Genomic DNA, 18,370 nt, shown 5'->3' on the forward strand with positions numbered 1-18,370 from the left:
CTGTCCAGGTTTTACTCCTGGCTGTCTGCTCCACTGTCACTTGTGGCAGAACCTGTGTGTGTGTGGGGGGGGGGGGGACCATATGGGGTCCTGGGGCCTGAACCTGGGTCAGCCACATTAGAGGAAAGCTCCTTAGCCATTATACTGTCTCTCCAGTCCATGTTTTAACAACTTTTCTTGGTAAAGATAGAACTTCGAATATTTAGGCACTAGGAAAAATGTTGAAATTCAGTTTGTGTACTTAGTTGCTTCAGTGTGAACCTTAGTTATGAGGCCATAATAATGACTGGTCTGTGATGAGTTATAGAGAGAGGCAGAGGTTGGGCCCAGGAATGGAGGACTGTGACTGTCAAGGTCTTTTGTTTTGTTGAGGGGCCTCGCCTGGCAAGGCTTGTGAACTACGTAGTAGCAGGGATTGATTCCAAGATTCCTGTACGCAAAGCGTGTACCTGACCCTTTGGGCATCTCCCTGATCCCAGATGTTCGGGTTCTTAAGGTACATGGTAGCAAACGAGGGCAAGTTAGCTGTTGAGAAATTTGCCAGCATTGCATGCAGAAGATAGTAGAGCAGATTTTTTTTTTTTTGGTGGTGGTGGTTTTGTGTAGTGACTTTTAATTTATTAGATTTTCTTTTTATAATTTGAAGTAGGGGTTTGGGCCACACCCAGGCATGCTCAGGGATTCATATACAACGCTGGGGATTGATCCTGGGTTGGATGCGTGCAGGGCAAACGCCTTACTCACTATACTATCTCCCTCGCTTTAATGATTGTGGAGAAAGATGCTATTCAGTTTGCATTAATGAAAGTGGTGTTTTTTGGGTGACACATTAGGTTTAGGCCCCTACTGGCAAACTGACATGTTTTCCGAAACTACATTTCCTTCTAAAATTTCCATGTTTACAAGGAATGCGAAGTTCCTGCGGCAATGGAATCGAAAAACGTATAGAATTGCACAGGGGGAGGAAGAAGCAGAGGAGGCATGCTGCAATTTTTAATGAGTTTTCAAACTGGAAATTAAAAACAAAAGTAGCCTTTCTGTGTAGAATTGTCACGTGTAGACTTGTGCCTAGATCTTAGGGAGATCTTCTCATGGAGAAGGAGAATTGGTAAATTATATTTTCTTTCCCTAGGAAATTTCGTGAGAAAAATTTTGCAGCCTGCTTTTCGGTTAATTGCCAGTGAAGATGATGATAGAACTCAAGAGACAGCAGGCCATGGATGTGTCCAGTTTTCTGAGCCACCAGTTAAGCACGGACTTTCTTCCCCAGATCAGGAGAGAGGAAAGGGCTGTACCCTGAATTCAGAGAAGCCGGAGAGGCTGGGGTCGGCAGAGCAAAGCGACCGTGACCTTTCCTTTTTAGTTGTGAAGAGTGACACTGGAGAAAAGCATCTTTTTGTCGATCTGGGTCAGTAGCATTTTCTGCTCTCTACTAGACCATCCTTGTGTGCTGCTGTGACTGATCAGCCAGCACTCTGACTCATCACTGTTGATAGGGTTCTTGCCACCCCCAGTGCTCCCCTGAGTCAGTGAAGTCTCTAACCGAAGGCCATCATGAGCTTCAGAGCCAGGAAATAACCAGGTTTCCCCGCAGAGATCTGGAGAACTCCCTAGATAAGGCTGTCTCCGGGCCCCGCGGAGCCGCGCTTGCGAACTCAGCAGCTCTGAGAGATTTGATAGCTCAAGGGGCAGGGAGTGAGGTTCAAAGTGTAGACCAGGCCAGGAGTCAGGAAGGGATGCTGCTCTCCTGAGTGTCTTTCTAGCATCCTGACAACCCAGTTTTAGAACTTGGAATTAAAATAGATAAGCGAGTATATTGGTTTGAGTATGAACACTTAGGAGAGCTGTGAGTAGCAGGGCATTCTTCAGAAGTTTTTTTTTTTTAATCAGAAGGTTTTTGTAAGCAGAATAGTCTTTCCTAGTTGGAGTGGCATGTAATAAACCAGGGAAGGGGATGGAGAGATAGTACAGTGGGTAGGGCTCGATCCCCGACCCTTTATTTTCCCATGAGCACTGTCAGGTGTAATCCCTGAGCACAGAGCCAGGAGTAAGCCATGGTGGTGATGAGTGAACTAGGGTTTACCCCATGCAAAACTCCTGTACCGAATTTCTGCCTCCCCAGCCCCCTGCTTTTTTTTTTTTCTTCCAACTTTTCTATTTTTTTATTTTTGGTTTTGTTCCATACACGGCAGTGCTCAAGGCTTACTCCTGGCTCTGACTGCAGGGCTCACTCCCTGTAGGGCTCGGGGGACCATGTATGGCACTGGGCATGGCACCCAGGTTGGCTGCATGCAAGACAGGAGCCCTATCCACTGCTATACTATCACCCTGGCCCCTCAACTTTGCTATTGGTTTTGGTGCCAAACTGGCAGTACTCAGGGCTTACTCCTGGCCCTGTGCTCAGTGATCGCTCCTGGCAGGCTCATGGGACCATATGGGGTGCTGAGGATCGAAACCAGGTCCACCACTTGGTAAGGCAAACACCCTGCCTGCTACTATTGCTTTAGTCCCTTCTTAGTGCCGTGTATGGAACTAAACCCACTTCTCTTTATTTTATTTATTTATTTATTGAAATAAATAGATTTTATTTGGAGGTTTTGGAGAGGAAGAGAGTGAGAGAGTAACATACTCAAGAGAGAACACGGGCTTCTCCAAGGGCAGAGAGAGAGCCCCTGCACAGATCCAAGCATTAGACAGAAAAGCTTGAAAGTACACATCTCAAGAGGGGAGATGCGGGCGACACATGTGCTCAGCCCACACGTGCTCAGCCACGTGGGCACAAGCAGCACAAGGGCTCAGGCAGCATATGCGCCCACTTCTCTTTTTAAAGGAAAGTTTGTTTGTTCCAAAATAATTTAGTTTGCTATTTTTGGATATAGCATTCCTCCATGGCAATTTCATTTTACGTGTTGCTTTTATTTATAGCTATATATAGAAAATAATCGTGTATCACATAAGGCAAAAATTTACTATTGGCTTATTATAAGGCTAATCACCAAAAAGATGCACTCATATTTTTATTGGTTTTTGGTGCAGGGGTTTATACAAGAAATAGAAACTTTCGACTCTACAAGTCATCAAAAATAGGAAAACAAGCGGCTTTGGAAATCGCTGAAGATAACAAATTTTTTCCTGGACAACTGAAAAATGTTTCTGATGAAAATCAGTATTTCCTCTCCTCATTGGTCAGCAATGTCAGGTATCAGAATCAAGCCACTGTGCATTCACGCATATTTATGAAGCATTTGAATGACATTGTATTGTTCTAAATGTGAGTGTATAAATCATTCCTTGAGAAAAAGCATATCCTTGGGATGAAGACTTAGTATCGCAGGTAAGGTCCTTGCCATGCATGCCGCCGAGCCCAGTTCAATCTCTGTCATGCATATGGTCCAGCACACCCCAGTATACCCCTGCATATGGTCCAGGGGTATGTTCCAGCAGACCCCTGCATGTGGTCCAGGAGTGACCTCCTGAGCATGGTCATGTGTGGCCTCAACCCCCACACTCCAAAATAAAAAGCATCCTCAAGGTTATAGGTGAACTGTGCTTTCCCTCATGAAAAATATTAAGTTAATTACTTGTTGATTGGGGAGCCACACCCAGCAGTGCACAGGGATTGCTCTTGGTTGTGTTCTTGGCGGGGCTCTGGGATCATACAGGGAAAGGAGCGACCCTGGCTGTGTGCAAGGCAAGTGCCCTGTCTGCTGTAATATCTCCAGCCCCGGTAGAAGTTATTTTCTTTCTTTTGCTTTTTGGGTCACACCTGGCGATGTGCAGGGGTTACTCCTGGCTCTGCACTCAGGAGTTACTCCTGGCGGTGCTCAGGGGGCCATATGGGATGCTGGGAATCGAACCCGGGTCGGCCGCGTGCAAGGCAAATGCCCTACCCGCTGTGCTATCTCTCCAGCCCCTAGAAGTTGTTTTCTAACCATGTCTTTCTTCCTGTCCTTTCATCATCATCATCATCATTTTTCAGTAAGAACTACATGGATGGGAGATTGCTCAGGGGCCCTTCCCAGTGAAACTAGGCTCCCTGGGTTGGACCTGATGGGTCTGGCAAAATGGTTCTGGGTTTCCAGGGCCACTTCCGTGGTGTTTGGGATATCAGATTCAGGTGCTTGAACATGCCAGGCTTGTGCTCCGCTCCTTGGAACCTCCACTTAATATAGTTAACATATTTTCAAACATTTTTATGAGAATGATACATTTTTATATTCCTCTTGGAAATATAATGGACTGGAGCGATAGCACAGTGGGTAAGGCATTTGCCTTGTACACGACCAACCTGGCCGACCCAGGTTCGATTCTTTCGCCCCTCTCGGAGAGCCCAGCAAGCTACCGAGAGTATCTTGCCCGCATGGCAGAGCCTGGCAAGCAACCCATGACGTATTTGATGTGCCAAACACAGTAACAGCAAAGTCTCACAATGGAGACGTTACTAGGCCTGCTCGAGCAAATCGATGAACAATGGGAGGACAGTGACAGTGAAAATATAATTGTTATTGATATCTCATTTCCTTTTATATTTGAAATTTATGTAAACTGCTTCATGCAAAAATATTTTTTGAAATCATAATTTTAGGTTATGTTACCTTTCATCTAACAATATTACATTATTAATATTGCCAAGTCAATTATGTGCCAATTGTTAATTATAGTAAAGTAAGTAAAGGCCCTCCCATTGATCATCGATTTGCTCGAGCGGGCCCAGTAACGTCTCCATTGGAGACTTTGTTGTTACTGTGTCTGGCATATCGAATACTCTCGGTAGCTTGCCGGGCTCTCCGAGAGGGGCGGAGGAATCGAACTTGGGTTGGCCATGTTGGCCGCTTGTAAGGCGAACGCCTTACCGCTGTGCTATCGCTCCAGCCCATGTTAATTATAAAAATTATATATTTAATATAAAGTATATATGATTATATAAATTTGTATACCATATGTAGTGCCTGTCAGATTTCCCATTTTATTGACACACTTTGTTGTCTGTCTGGTGAACATTTAGGAACTTATGTTTCAGTCATTCTTAGAAGAGTGAAAGCTCTCTGTGAACCTCCATTCCTCCTCATCTTTGGCCGGCAATTTTTGGTCAGACTGAGTTATCTTGCTAGGTTACTTCCCTTGCCTTCCCTCTGTACAGTTTAAGAAGAAATTTCACAGAAATCAATTTAATATTTAAAATAATTACTGTAGGGGCTGCAGAGAGAGTACAGTGGGTAGGGCACTTGTCTTGCATACTTGGGTCTCCTGCTTGTTAAAATCAATTTCTTTTGTAGTTTTATTAGTAATTTCATAGTAATAGAGAGTTCTTCCACTAGAAATGGTTACTTTGTTGTCTTCTGTATCGACATATTTTCTTTCTTGAATAAAGACTGAATTCCTAGTGATTAAGAATCTAATTTCCAGTTTATTCTAATCCACTGTTACCTTTGTTTTTACCCTCCGATCCCTTCTTTAATCACAGTTTAAAATCATTTTGTAATATTTCTAATGCAGTGTCTGGGAAATTTAATTAAATTCTACTCTGCAGCATCAGTTCTAAGATCCTCTGTATTTCTCTATAGTTGAGGACAGTGTTTTAGATAGTTATGAGCCTACTTTTTAGTTTTGCTATGATTTTTGGTGCTGGGGACTGAACCAAGGGCTGCCTGTGTGGGAAACCTGTGTTCTACTCTGAGCTATCTCCCCAGCTGGACCTGCTCCCCTTCTCCTTCTTTCTCACGTGGATAGGTTGGTGTTTATATGCAAATAGCGTCTAAATATCTGGCAACAATTAGCTGTTGAATAACCTACTTGGAACTGTTTGAATTTCAGTTTCCTTTCTGTAGCCATGCTTTAATTCTAATACGCTACTTTTTGTGCATGTTCTTTTCAGATTCTCAGATACTTTACGAATTCTTACATGTGAAGCATCATGTCAGAATAAACAAAAAGGAGTGGAGTGTTTTAGTGGTGCCAGCACTTCAGGTAATTTAAAAAAACAATTTCTTAGGAAAATGGAAGGGTGTAAAACCTAATCTGTTTTGCCTTAAGGATCTTTATTTCCTTTTTTTTTTTTTTGTGGGGGCCAACACCCAGCTGTGCTCAGGGCTTGCTCCTGGCTCTGTGCTCAAGCATCATTCCTGGTGGGGCTTGAGGCACCATATGTGGTGCGTGGGATCGAATCCGGGTCAGCTGTGTGAGGGGCAAGCACCCTATCTACTGCATATCTCTCTGGCCCTGTGTAAGAAATGTAATTTTTATTTTATTTTATTCATTTTTAAATTTTTTTATTGAAACACTGTGAGAGCAGTTACAAAGTTTTCGGTTTAAGTTTCGGTCATACAATGATGAAACACCTGACCCTTCACCAGTGCACATTTTCCACCACCAAAAACCCCAATATCCCCCCCACCCCCATTCACTGTCACTGTCTTCCCATTGTTCATCAGTTTGCTCTAGCGGGACCAGTAACTTCTCTATTGTGAGACTTGTTACTGTGTTTGGCATATCAGATATGTCACGGGGAGCTTGCCAGACTTTGCCGTGTGGACAAGATACTCTTAGTAGCTTGCTGGGCTCTCTGAGAGGGGCAGAGGAATTGAACCCTGGTTGGCCCTGTCGGCCACGTGCAACGCGAACGCCCTACCCACTGTGCTATTGCCCCAGCCCACACTAAACATTACTCATAGCCATTAACATAAAAACACTCTTTGGAGATAGTCCATTTTATAAGATTACATATACAAGTAAATTATTTGAAAAACGCTGCAAATTTTTTTTATTGATTTATCATTGCTTTGTAGTCTCAGAGTTCCAGGGCTTTCTTACTTCTTCAGCCTACCCCCCCTTTCTTCTGGTAGCCACCAGAATTTTCAGAGTCTAGTTGTTTCTTGCCTTTTGGTTTGCTTTAGTAATTAATAGTATCTAAGTGAAGCACTCTGGCAACTTTCTTTCACATCCTTGTTTCACTTAGCAGAATTACTTCAAGTTCCATCCATTTTTTCCCAATAGGCATAATTTTATAATTTTTAATAGCAGAGTAGTATTCTATTGAATACTAGATAAACCACAGCTGCTTTATCTAGTTGAAAGTTTACTTTATCTAGTAAATCCCATTTTTGGCTGTTGTGAATAATGCAGCAGTAAACAAAAAGATGGGAATAGTAGACTTTCAAATCAGTGTTTTTATCTTCATTGGACAAATGCCTGACCCTGGTGTTACTGGCTTATATAAAAGTTCCATTTTTATTTTTCCTAAATTTGAATTTTTTTTGGGTCACATCTGGCGATGCACAGGGGTTGCTTCTGGCTCTGCACTCAGGAATTACTCCTGGTGGTGCTCAGGGGACCATATGGGATGCTGGGAATCGAACCCGGGTTGGCCGCATGCAAGGCAAATACCCTACCCGCTGTGCTATAGCTCCAGCCCCAAAATTTGGATTTTTTTACAAGTCCAATATGGAAAGTGCCCAACTTATGTCTAGAGAAAAACTAGACTCAAATTATATGTGCAGTTTGATCACACGTTTATTAAAAGGCATGTATAAGATTTTCTGAAGTTTATTATCTTCTGGTTGAACAGTTATTTTAGGCATCACTTTGTATTTCATTTCTACTTAATGTTTTTTCCAAAACTTCTCTGGTTATAAGTGAATATGTGTTACTGTGAGACTGGATTATCATTAAATATCAAATAACATTAAAATTATTCTAAACTTTTACAAACTCTGGATACCCAATGTCATTGGCTTGTCAGTACTGTCCAGCTGGAGACCCAGGAAGGATATGCTTGTGGGGAGGATGGGTCAGATCTGGGGGCCATTACGGGGTTATGTCCCCCAGGAACCGGGGGGTGCCTCGAAGGCTGTTTGAAGGGACCCCTTAATGGTTTCAGATTTGGGCTGGGGCTTCTGAGGAGTAGCTTAGATTTTTATTTGGGAATAGCCAGGGTCAGTTCTACAGGAGCAGTAGGAAACATCGAGGGCGGCGTTTTTTGGGTTTTGGGTTTTTTCTGTGGTTTGGTGAATAGACAGATTTTGTCTGCGTTCAGATGGGGTTACAGAGTGGTCTTGTTTGGCTCTTGAGCCATGGGGTCAGAGTGGCCTAATCTGACACTGAAGTTTTGAGAAATAGTTTACGATGAACCCAGCACCAGGGCTGAGTTGTGCTGCTGCACCAACATCAAGGCCTTGTTGAGCCAGACCGGATCCTGGATTAAAGTCTGCTTTTCTCTGAGATGGAGATGGAAGGAAACAGAAATGATTGGAAATGCTTTTTATGAAAATCTGTTAACATTTAGCTTCATTGGGGTATGCATTTGATCTGCTTCCCTGTGTGGTAACAAGAATCTAGAGGGCAAATTACCAGAAAAAGAAAAGAAAAGTTGTTGCAGAACCTAGAATTGCACTAAACCAAAATTTAACTCAGGGGCTAGAGTGATAGTACAGTGGGTAGGGGGCTTGTTTGATTTCTGGCACCCTATATCATTCCCTGAACCCTGTCAGGGAGTGATCCCAGAGTGCAGAGCCAGAAGGAAGTCCTGAGCACCGCCAGGTGTGGCGAAAATACAAAACAAAAATTTAAGTCAGAATTTAACTCAGCTTTTAACCTAATTTTCCTCTTTTGCAGTGGAAACTATTGAAGGTTTTCAGTGTTCACCCTACCCTGAAGTTGATCAATTTGTTCTTTCTTTGGTTACTAAAAATGGCATTAAAGGAGGTAAAGATAATCCTTTTCTACTTGTTAGATAATAGATACATTAGGTTAGGTAATAGTACATTGGAAACACTGTTTGCCTTTTAGGAATTCGGCGTTGGAACTACTTCTTCCCAGAAGAATTATTGGTTTATGATATTTGTAAATACCGTTGGTGTGAAAACATTGGCAGAGCCCACAAAAGCAATAATATCATGTAAGTAATGTTTATTAACAAATTTGCATGCTTAACCAACATATTTTAAGTGTTAATAGTTTTTTAAATAAAGTTGAGAATATAAAAATGATTATAATAGGTTTATTTATAATTCAGTTAATACCTAGTTTATTGGTTTTGTTTGAATATATTATTACCTTGCTTCTAGCAGAGGTGGATTTATGTTTTATTTGATAAGGTGATCCCTTGCTAGTATAATCGAGATGAAGTAGGTTTGAAAGGCGCCAGGGAAGTGAGAGTCAGGAGACAGGTGAAGGATGAACAGATTTGTCTGTCCTTCACCTACTGCCATTGGCTCTTAACACTACATGTGATCTGAATAAATCACAAATCACAAATCATCCTGTTATTCGTCGATTGCCTCGAGCAGGCCCCAGTAAGGTCTCTTTCATCCTAGCCCTGAGATTATATTCAAGGCTCTTTAGGAGAATGAGACCCATCATTGTTACTGGTATTTGGCATATTGGGTACCCCACGGGGAGTTTGCCAGACACTGCCATGTGGGCAGGCTACATTCGATAGCCTGCAAGTTTGTCCAAAATAGGAATGAGATAATAAGATGTCATAATAAGATGTCGCGCAGCCGCACAGTTCCGGGAGCTGGTTTTTATAGTCTCTGAGTCTTGGCCGCTGATGGGATTACACGGCACCAGGGGGCCAGTTGGTGGGTGTGACCCCCGCCTACTAGAATTTGGAGGATCTGGATGGAGGATGCTCGGCCCCAATCCGTGTAGGCTTGGAGATCTCGGCCCCGGAACTCGCGTGGCTTTGTCCCTCTGCCAGTACCTTCATGGCCCGGCTCAAAGGTCTGGAGCACATCCTTTGTATGTGGGAATCCTGGGTTTGATCTCCAGTATTTCGTGGTCCTCAGAGCACTATGGGAGTGGCTTTTGAGGCTCCTGATTGGGGGTGGCATGGAGAACTGTCAGGGGTGGCCCCTAACAAGACAGTGATTAAAAAAAGTGCCCCTGGCAAAAGGAAAGGATGAAGTAAAATTGTAAACAGAACTTAAAAAATAAAGGAAAAAAATAAAGGAATAGGAGTTTGAGAGAGTACAGGAAATAAGGCAAATGCTATGACCCTGGTTTGACCAGCTACGACCCTGACACCATGTGCACATACGGTCCCTTGAACACTGGCAGGAATCACCCTGGAGCATGTCCACAACCCCCCTCCGCCCCCCACAGCTCCCCCACTTAAGGGATTTGTTTAGGGTTGAATAGAAACCCAATAGTTACCAGTTATGCTGGAAGTTTTGTTTTGCTTTAGTTGAGTGTCAGACCTAAATTTGAGAGTTCTTAATATTCATCATATTTAGCACATGTGTCAGACATAAAAAAAATTACTGTGTTTTTGCTGTAAAGTGGGGAAACATGTTGGGTGGCTATACTTTTTTTGGTAAAAGAATTCAGTCAAAAAGAACTTCAAAAACTTTATGGTCAGTACACATAACTGTAACAGAAAAACATAAAGGAAAAGATAACGCACAATCCGAGAACCAGTGAAAACTGTGACCTTGGTGCATCATTTAAAAATGTGTATGTACACATAATTTTAATTAAAAAAAATTTTTTTTTTTGGGCCACACTCAGAGGTACTCAGGAGTGATCCTTGAGGGGCTTAGGGGGTACATGTGATGCCAGGGATCAAATTTCAGCTGTGTGCAAGGCAATTGCCTTAGCCACTATCCTATCTCTCCAGCCCTGTGTGTACACATTTTAAAGACTATAAACACTAAAAAGACCACCGTTATGTATGATCTTTCAGGTCAGTAAACTTTAGAAGTTGGGTCTGGGGGCAAGGTGCTTCTCTTGCATGCAGCTGACCCAGGTTCAGTTTCCAGCGCCCCATTTGGTCTGCTGAGCCCTGCCAGGAGCAGTCCTTGAGCACAGCCGGGAGAAAGCCTTCAGCATCTCTTGGGTGTGGCCGAAGAGCAGAAAAACACAAACAAATTTCACAAGTTGACCGAATGGGGGCTGGAGTGATAGCACAGCGGGTAGGACGTTTGCCTTGCACACGGCCAACCCGGGTTTGATTCCCAGCATCCCTTATGGTCCCTCGAGAACCGGCAGGAGTAATTCCTGAGTGCATGAGCCAGGAGTAACCCCTGAGCATCGCCGGGTGTGACCCCCCAACCCCCCCCAAAAAAAAAAAATCAAAAAAAAAAAAAGTTGACTGAATGTTAGAAGTTTCCTGTGGCATAACTCCAGTTCCTTCCTCTCCTCTGGTCCTGGGAAAGCAACTATCGAACTGTCACTGTCACTGTCCTCCCGTTGTTCGTCGATTTGCTCGAGCGGGCCCAGTAACGTCTCCATTGGAGACTTTGTTGTTACTGTGTCTGGCATATCGAATACTCTCGGTAGCTTGCCGGGCTCTCCGAGAGGGGCGGAGGAATCGAACTCGGGTCGGCCATATTGGCTGCGTGCCAGGCAAACGCCCTGCCGCTGTGCTATCGCTCCAGCCCATTGAACTAGATTTCATATTTCTTCTTTCGCCTCCCTCCACATACATTTACACATATTTATATTCCTGAAGCTTTATTTTACATATTTTTTTAAGCTTTTGAGTTACTTTTTTGGTCCACTGTATAGGATTCTTTCATATTACACGTGTAGCTATTTTTAAATTTTACATTGTAATATGCAGTCTTTGCCATTTACCTGTTTGATATTCTACAGTGGACACTGGCTATGATCGAGCTACAATCGTACTTGTACATGATTTCCTAGAGTACAAGAGTTTCTGTGCACTAGGAAATATGTGCTAGCATATTTGTACCTATGTCAAAGAACACGCACCTCTAATTTTACTAGACATTTCTCACATAGGCTAATTATAAAAGTCCCATCAGCAACATTTTGAGACATCTGCTGTTCCATGCACTCCAGAGACAGCATGAGCACTTGGCTGTTGGGAAGTTTTAATCATGTTTTGCTGATCTAGCAGGTACAAAATAATGTTGTGATTTTCACTGGAATCTCCCTGATTATGGATTTATTTGAAGATATGCTTGTCGAAGTATGCAAATGAGAGACTTTCCCAGTGTCAAGCTTGCCAGTCATTTTAGACACAAGGCATACAAAGTTCCATGGAAGCAAGGCCCTTGACACCTGTCACAGCCTTCTGGATCCTTCTTCATCGTTCTCAGGTGCACAGTCACCACGCAGCAGGGTGGCCCAAGCCTGTGAAATCAGCTTCCTGCATAGTTGCTGAGATGTGAGGCACTGCCAGGATGCCAGGCCTCCCTCAGCCAGACAGGTTTAGTTCCACTTGCAGAAACTCGGAGTCTGCAAATCTGAATTCTACAGATGTAGGTGGACCCTCAGTGAATACCACTGTTCAGAAATTCTCAAACCTCCTGAAGCTTTGTGGCTTGTTTTGTTTTGGATTGTTGGGTCCTCGCTGGTGGCACTCAGGGCGACTTGTGTGATGCCAGGGCTCAAACCTGGCCTGGCCATTTGCAAGGCAAGCACTCTATGCTCTGTTCTATCTCTCTGGCTTGTTTGAGAATTTATGTTTTGGTTTCGATGCTGGTGATCAAACCAGGGTCTGATACATCTGAAGCCAAGCACTCTTAACACGGAGCCCAGCCACCAGATTAACTGTTGAGTGTGTGTATCCCTTTTCTACTCACTAGCTTTAAACAGTAAGTGTACGTTCTCAAAGCATAGTACTTTGGATACATGTTGAAGATTAAGTATTTTAATCTCATCCAGTTTTGCATGGGGGCCCCAAGTGGTGCTCACATAGCCTGGGGGCTCCTCTGTCCAGTTGAATGCTGGGCTCAAGGGTGCAGAGCCATGGGCCATGAGGCCACCCGGTGTTCTGGGGGCCTCAAGGGCCACCCTGGCAATGTGGTGCCATGTGGTGCCAGGTATCAAATCCCGGCTGTGCCCTAACTGCTGAAATATCTCCCCACCCCCTTCTGCTTTTTCTTAAATATAATTACTTAAATGGATGTGACCTGAGCTTGCCCAGCCTCTGAAACTTTGGCATCAGGATGGACATGGTCCCGTCATGTCTCATTCACATTGATGTTCCTGGTCCATTTTATCAAAACCACCTAAAACCCAGTTCTGCAAAGATAGGCTGTCACTGAAGCAGATAAAGGGCTACTTAGAATTAAACCATGAACTGTAAGCTAGAGGTCTGTGGGGCGCATGACAAATGTTTAGTACCAGTGTCTCCCTAGAAAGATTCAAACAGCCTACAATTTCTAGAAGCACACGCTACTGTACAGCAAGGGAATTGTAGCAATATTTCTTAGTGTTTATAGGATTGTTAAGGTCTTTTGTACCTTATCTTAATTTTTTTTTGTTTTGGATTTTGGGCCACATCTGGTAGTGCTCAGGGCTTACTCCTGGCTCTACTCTCAGTGGACTGTATGCGGTACCAGGCTCCCTGGGTGGGCCACGTACAAGGCCAGTTGTATAACTGGCGGCACTAGCTCTGGCCCCTTCTATAACTTTTAAAACTTGCCTAATTTGGTACATTCTTATTTAGCACTTTTCTATTTTACTAAAAGTTTGTAATCCTGAATTTTTGGTTAGTGCTATATTTGAAGTTAAATCTTCACTTTGTCTTTAATGACATATAAATAACATTTTTATCTTGCAAGAATTCTTTAGACTTTACATTTTATTTTATTATTATTTTATTAGTGAAACACCATGAGGCACAGTTGTAGAATTACAAACTTTTTGCTTGGTTTTCAGTTATACAATGATCGAGTACCCATCCCTCCACCAGTGCCCATTCTCCACCACCACTGATCCCAGTAGCCCTCCTCTCCCCCCTCACCCCCCAACTCTGTGACAGGGCATTCACTTTTGCTCTCTTTCCTTTAGGGTGTTGTAGTTTGCAATAGAGGTACTGAGTAGCCATCGTGTTCGGTCTGTAGTCTACTTTCACCACGAATCTCACATCCTGAGCAAGTCCTCCAAACATCCTTTACTTGGTATTCCTTTCTCTATCTGAGCTGCGTTTTCCCCCAGCATGTGCTGCCGGCTTCCAAGCCATGGAGCAGACCTCCTGGTACTTATCTCAACTACTCTTGGGTGTTCGACTCCCATTCTGTTACTTTATATTCCCCAGATGAGTGCAGCCTTTCTATGTCTGTCACTCTCTTTCTGACTCATTTCACTTAGCATGATACTTTCCATGTAGAACCACTTGTATGTAAATTTCATGACTTCATTTTTTTCTAACAGCTGCATAGTACTCCATTGTGTAGATGTACCAAAGTTTTTTTAACCAGTCATCTGTTCTCGGGCACTCAGGTTTTTTCAAAATTTTGGCTATTGTAAACAGTGCAGCAAGTGAACATAGAAGTACAGATGTTATTTCGACTGTACTTTTTTGCCTCTCTGGGATATAGTCCCAGGAGTGGTATAGCTGGGTCAAATGGGAGCTCAATTTCTAATTTTTTGAGAATTGTCCATACTGTTTTCCAAAAGGGCTGAACCAGTCAGCATTCCCACCAGCAGTGAAGGAAGTTTCCTTTCTCGCCACATCCATGCCAACACCAGTTACTTTTGTTCTTTTGGATGTGGGCCAGTCTCTGTGGTGTGAGATGATACCTCAGTTTTGTTCTGATCTGCATCTCCCTGATGATTAGTGATGTAGAGCATTTTCTCATGTGCCTTTTTGCCATTCGGATTTCTTCTTTGAGAAAGTTTCTGTTCATTTCATCACCCCATTTTCTTGTGGAACTTCTTTTATTATATTTATTTTTTATTAGTGAAATACCATGAGGTACAGTTATAGACTTACAAATTTTTGTGCTTGGGTTTCAGTTATACAATGATCAAGTACCCATCCCTCCACTAGCGCCCATCCTCCACCACCACGGGTCCTAGCATCCCTCCCACCCCCCATCCCCCCATCCCTCCCTGCCTCTGTGGCTGGGCATTCCCTTTTTTTCCTCTCGCTCTCTCTCCTTTTGGGTCTTGTGGTTTGCAAGAGAGGCATTGAATGGCAGTCATGTTAGGTCTATAGTCTACTTTCAGCATGCTTCTCCCACCCTGGGAGGATCCTCCCAACACCCTTTATTTGGTGCTCCCTTCTCTGTCTGAGCTTCCCTTTCCCCTAGCACGTGTGGCTGGCCTCCAGGTCATGGAGCAAAATTCCTGGTACTAATCTCGGCCGCTCCTGGGTGTTAGTCTCCCATTTTGTTGCTTTATGTTCCCCAGATGAATGCAATCTTTCTGTGTCTATCCCGCTCTTTCTGACTCATTTCGCTTAACATGATACTTTCCATGTAGTACCACTTGTATGTAAATTTCATGACTTCATCTTTTCTAACAGCTACATAGTACTCCATTGTGTAGATGTACCAAAGTTTCTTAAACCAGTCATCAGTTCTTGGGCATTCAGGTTTCTTCCAGTTTCTGGCTACTGTAAAGAGTGCTGCAATGAACAAACAAGTGCAGATGTCACTTCGACTATACATTTTTGCCTCTCTGGGTGGTATTGCTGGGTCAAATGTCATCACACCATTTTTTGATGGATGTTTTCTTCTTGTGGAGTTCAACCAGTGCTTTGTATATCCTTGATATCAACCCCTTATCAGATGATTATTGAGCGAATATCCTTTCCCATTCTGTAGACTGTCTTTGTATTTTGGTTACTTTCTTTTGAGGTGCAGAAGCTTCTTAGTTTAAGATAGTTCCATTTGTCTATCTCTCTTTTTACTTGACCAGTGACATGTCATGTTTGAAGATATTGTTAGCTTCAGTGTCGTGAAGGGTTTTGCCAATCTTGTCTTCAGTGTACCTTATGGATTCCGGTCTGATGTTGAGGTCTTTAATTCATTTTGATCTTACTTTTGTACATGGTGTTAGGTAGAGATCTGAGCCCACTTTTTTGCATGTAGCTGTCCAGTTTTGCCAGCACAATTTCTTAAAAGAGGCTTTCCTTGCTCCACTTCACATTTCTTGCTCCCTTATCAAAGATTAGATGATCATATATTTTGGGGGAGAGGTGTCAGTATATTCAACCCTGTTTCATTGGTCTGCAGCTCTGCCTTTGTTCCAGTACCATGCTGTTTTAATTATTACTGCTTTGTAGTAGAAATTGAGGTTGGGGAGGTTGATTCCTCCCGTTTTCTTTTTTGTAGGGGCTTATTTTTCCATATGAATTTCAGGAGTGTTTGCTTCATTTCTTTGAAGAATGTCATGGGTATTGTTATAGGGATCCCATTGAATTTGTACAGTGCTTTGTGGAGTATTGCCATTTTGACAATGTTAATTCTCCCCATCCATGTGCAGGGGATATCTTTCCATTTCCTCGTGTCCTTTTTTATTTTCTGAAGTAGCATTTTGTAGTTTTCTTTGTACAGGTCTTTTACGTCCTTAGTTAAGCTGATTCCTAGGTACTTGATTTTCTGGGGCACGATTGTGAACGGAATTGTTTTCTTCCTGTCACTTTCTTCTCTCTCATTATTTGCATATAGGAAAGCCATGGACTTTTGCGTATTGATTTTATAGCCTGCAACTTTACTATACAAGTCTATTGTTTCTAGGAGTTTTCTTGGTAGAAGTTTTAAGGTTCTCTAGACTTTACATTTTAAAAGTTTTGTCTCGGGGCTGGAGAGATAGCACAGCGGATAGGGCATTTGCCTTGCATGCGGCCGACCCGGGTTCAATTCCCAGCATCCCATATAGTCCCCTGAACACCGCCAGGAGTAACTCCTGAGTGCAGAGCCAGGAGTAACCCCTGTGCATCGCCAGGTGTGACCCAAAAAGCAAAAATAATAAAAATAAAATAAAATAAAAAAGTTGTCTCTTTTAAGCTTTTGTCCATTACATTCATTAGTTTTTGTTTTCTGAACTTATTTGTTCAGAATTCTTTTGTCAGTTCTTTTATGTTTGTAAGATTCTACCTGTCCCTCTAAAGATCAAGTTAGCTGTTAACATATGTATTAAACATTTTGATATTTAATTTCCATCTTAGTTCTAATTTGTATGGTTTTTCCTTGGTTTCCATTGGTTTAGAAATGTTTGTAATATTGTGATTTGGGTTTCTATTAGCTGTATTTTTATTTTGAAACATTTTATAACCAGTGTGTTGTGTAAATTGTACAGCATAATTATAAACTTGATGATTCACATTAAAGCTTGCAGCTTATGTATTTTATATGTAAAGAGCTGCTTCTAATTATTTCTTACTATACATACCAATTATCAGCTTATAAAACAGCTAATTTCTTTACCAAATTTGTGATCTTTGTCTCGATTATTAAAATGTTTAATAATTTACGATAATTTTTGAAAGTTTGCCAGTTTTGCATGTTTTGAAGCTATCTTGATAGTTACAGATGAAGAATTATGTGTCTTGGAGAAATTTTTGTTAAAATGGTTTTGAACTGCTATGTATATATTTTCCTCCTTTAACTGATTTTTTTTCCATTTCAAACATATTCCTTGTAGATAGCATAATTTTGTTTTCTATCGCCTGGGTATAACAATTTTTTTTTAACATCAGGATTTTGGTTGATCTGAAAAATGAAGTTTGGTATCAAAAATGTCATGACCCTATATGCAAAGCAGAAAACTTCAAATCTAAGTGTGAGTTATTTTTGTATTTATCATAAAGCAAAATATTAGATATTTGTATATTTGTTGTATATTGTATGAAATTGCTTTATTGTGTTTCTGACTCAGGTTTTCCAATTCCTGCTGAAGTTTCTCTCCTGTTTCTTTTCAAAGAGGTCAGTTTTTCTTATTACTGCTTAGTCCTTTAATAGTCCTTTAATAAATGAGCTGTCAGTGATTCCCATGTGTTGCTGAAGACCAATGAGGGCTAGACACCTCCCAGGCATGTGCCTCAGACTTACACCAGGATTCTTCACATATTCCTTCTGTTTGGGGGCCCCATCCAGGGCAAGCGCCTTAATCTCTGCACTCTCTCACCCTTCAGTCATTTATATCTGAAGATTGGCACCTGTCCTGCATACTGGTCCACAGACTGGCCCCAACAGGTTTTAGTCAGTTTGGCCACTTTGTATCCACAAAGAAATCAAAGAAATCTAGTGTAGCTCTATCCTGCTTCAGCACATACCTAATGTTATGTGAATATCTGTTTAACCAAATTCACTTAGACTTTTAAAGAGTCTCAGAGAATTTTTTCTTTGTGTACTAATTTAATGTTTCCTTAAACATCGTTTCTTTAAACAACTCTCTCTGTTGGTAGAACTGTCAAGGGTATACATGCATTTGAAATTTTGTAGGTATTTATCAGACAGCCAAACCACAATTTTTCTTTGTTGCCCAGAAACCCCATCTCCTTTGTCATTCCCCTTAAAACTCATTCTTTCCCTCCGATATTCTTGAACTAGTTGCATATTGGTAATAATGTACAACAGGGAGTTCCAAGAGTGTCTGAACTACATTGGCAACTACATTTGAGTTAAACCATTCCCAGAGAGTCTACTAAAGACTTCGAGCACATTTATGT

The 18,370-nt window shown here is 42.1% G+C and overlaps 1 protein-coding gene across 1 annotated transcript in view; it reads left to right on the top strand.

Moving 5' to 3' along the window:
• Positions 1–18,370, top strand: part of PRIMPOL (primase and DNA directed polymerase) — a 34,989-nt gene that overhangs the window by 16,200 nt on the left and 419 nt on the right. Inside the window, exons 5-11 of the mRNA XM_056114335.1 lie at positions 1,133–1,408; positions 3,037–3,199; positions 5,876–5,967; positions 8,611–8,700; positions 8,785–8,893; positions 17,399–17,481; positions 17,578–17,624. Of these exons, the coding sequence (XP_055970310.1) occupies positions 1,133–1,408; positions 3,037–3,199; positions 5,876–5,967; positions 8,611–8,700; positions 8,785–8,893; positions 17,399–17,481; positions 17,578–17,624 (860 nt within the window). The remainder of the gene's footprint in view (positions 1–1,132; positions 1,409–3,036; positions 3,200–5,875; positions 5,968–8,610; positions 8,701–8,784; positions 8,894–17,398; positions 17,482–17,577; positions 17,625–18,370) is intronic.

This window comes from Sorex fumeus, unplaced genomic scaffold (assembly GCF_029834395.1).
Source record: "Sorex fumeus unplaced genomic scaffold, SorFum_2.1 ptg000024l, whole genome shotgun sequence".
Taxonomy (NCBI): Eukaryota; Metazoa; Chordata; class Mammalia; order Eulipotyphla; family Soricidae; genus Sorex; species Sorex fumeus.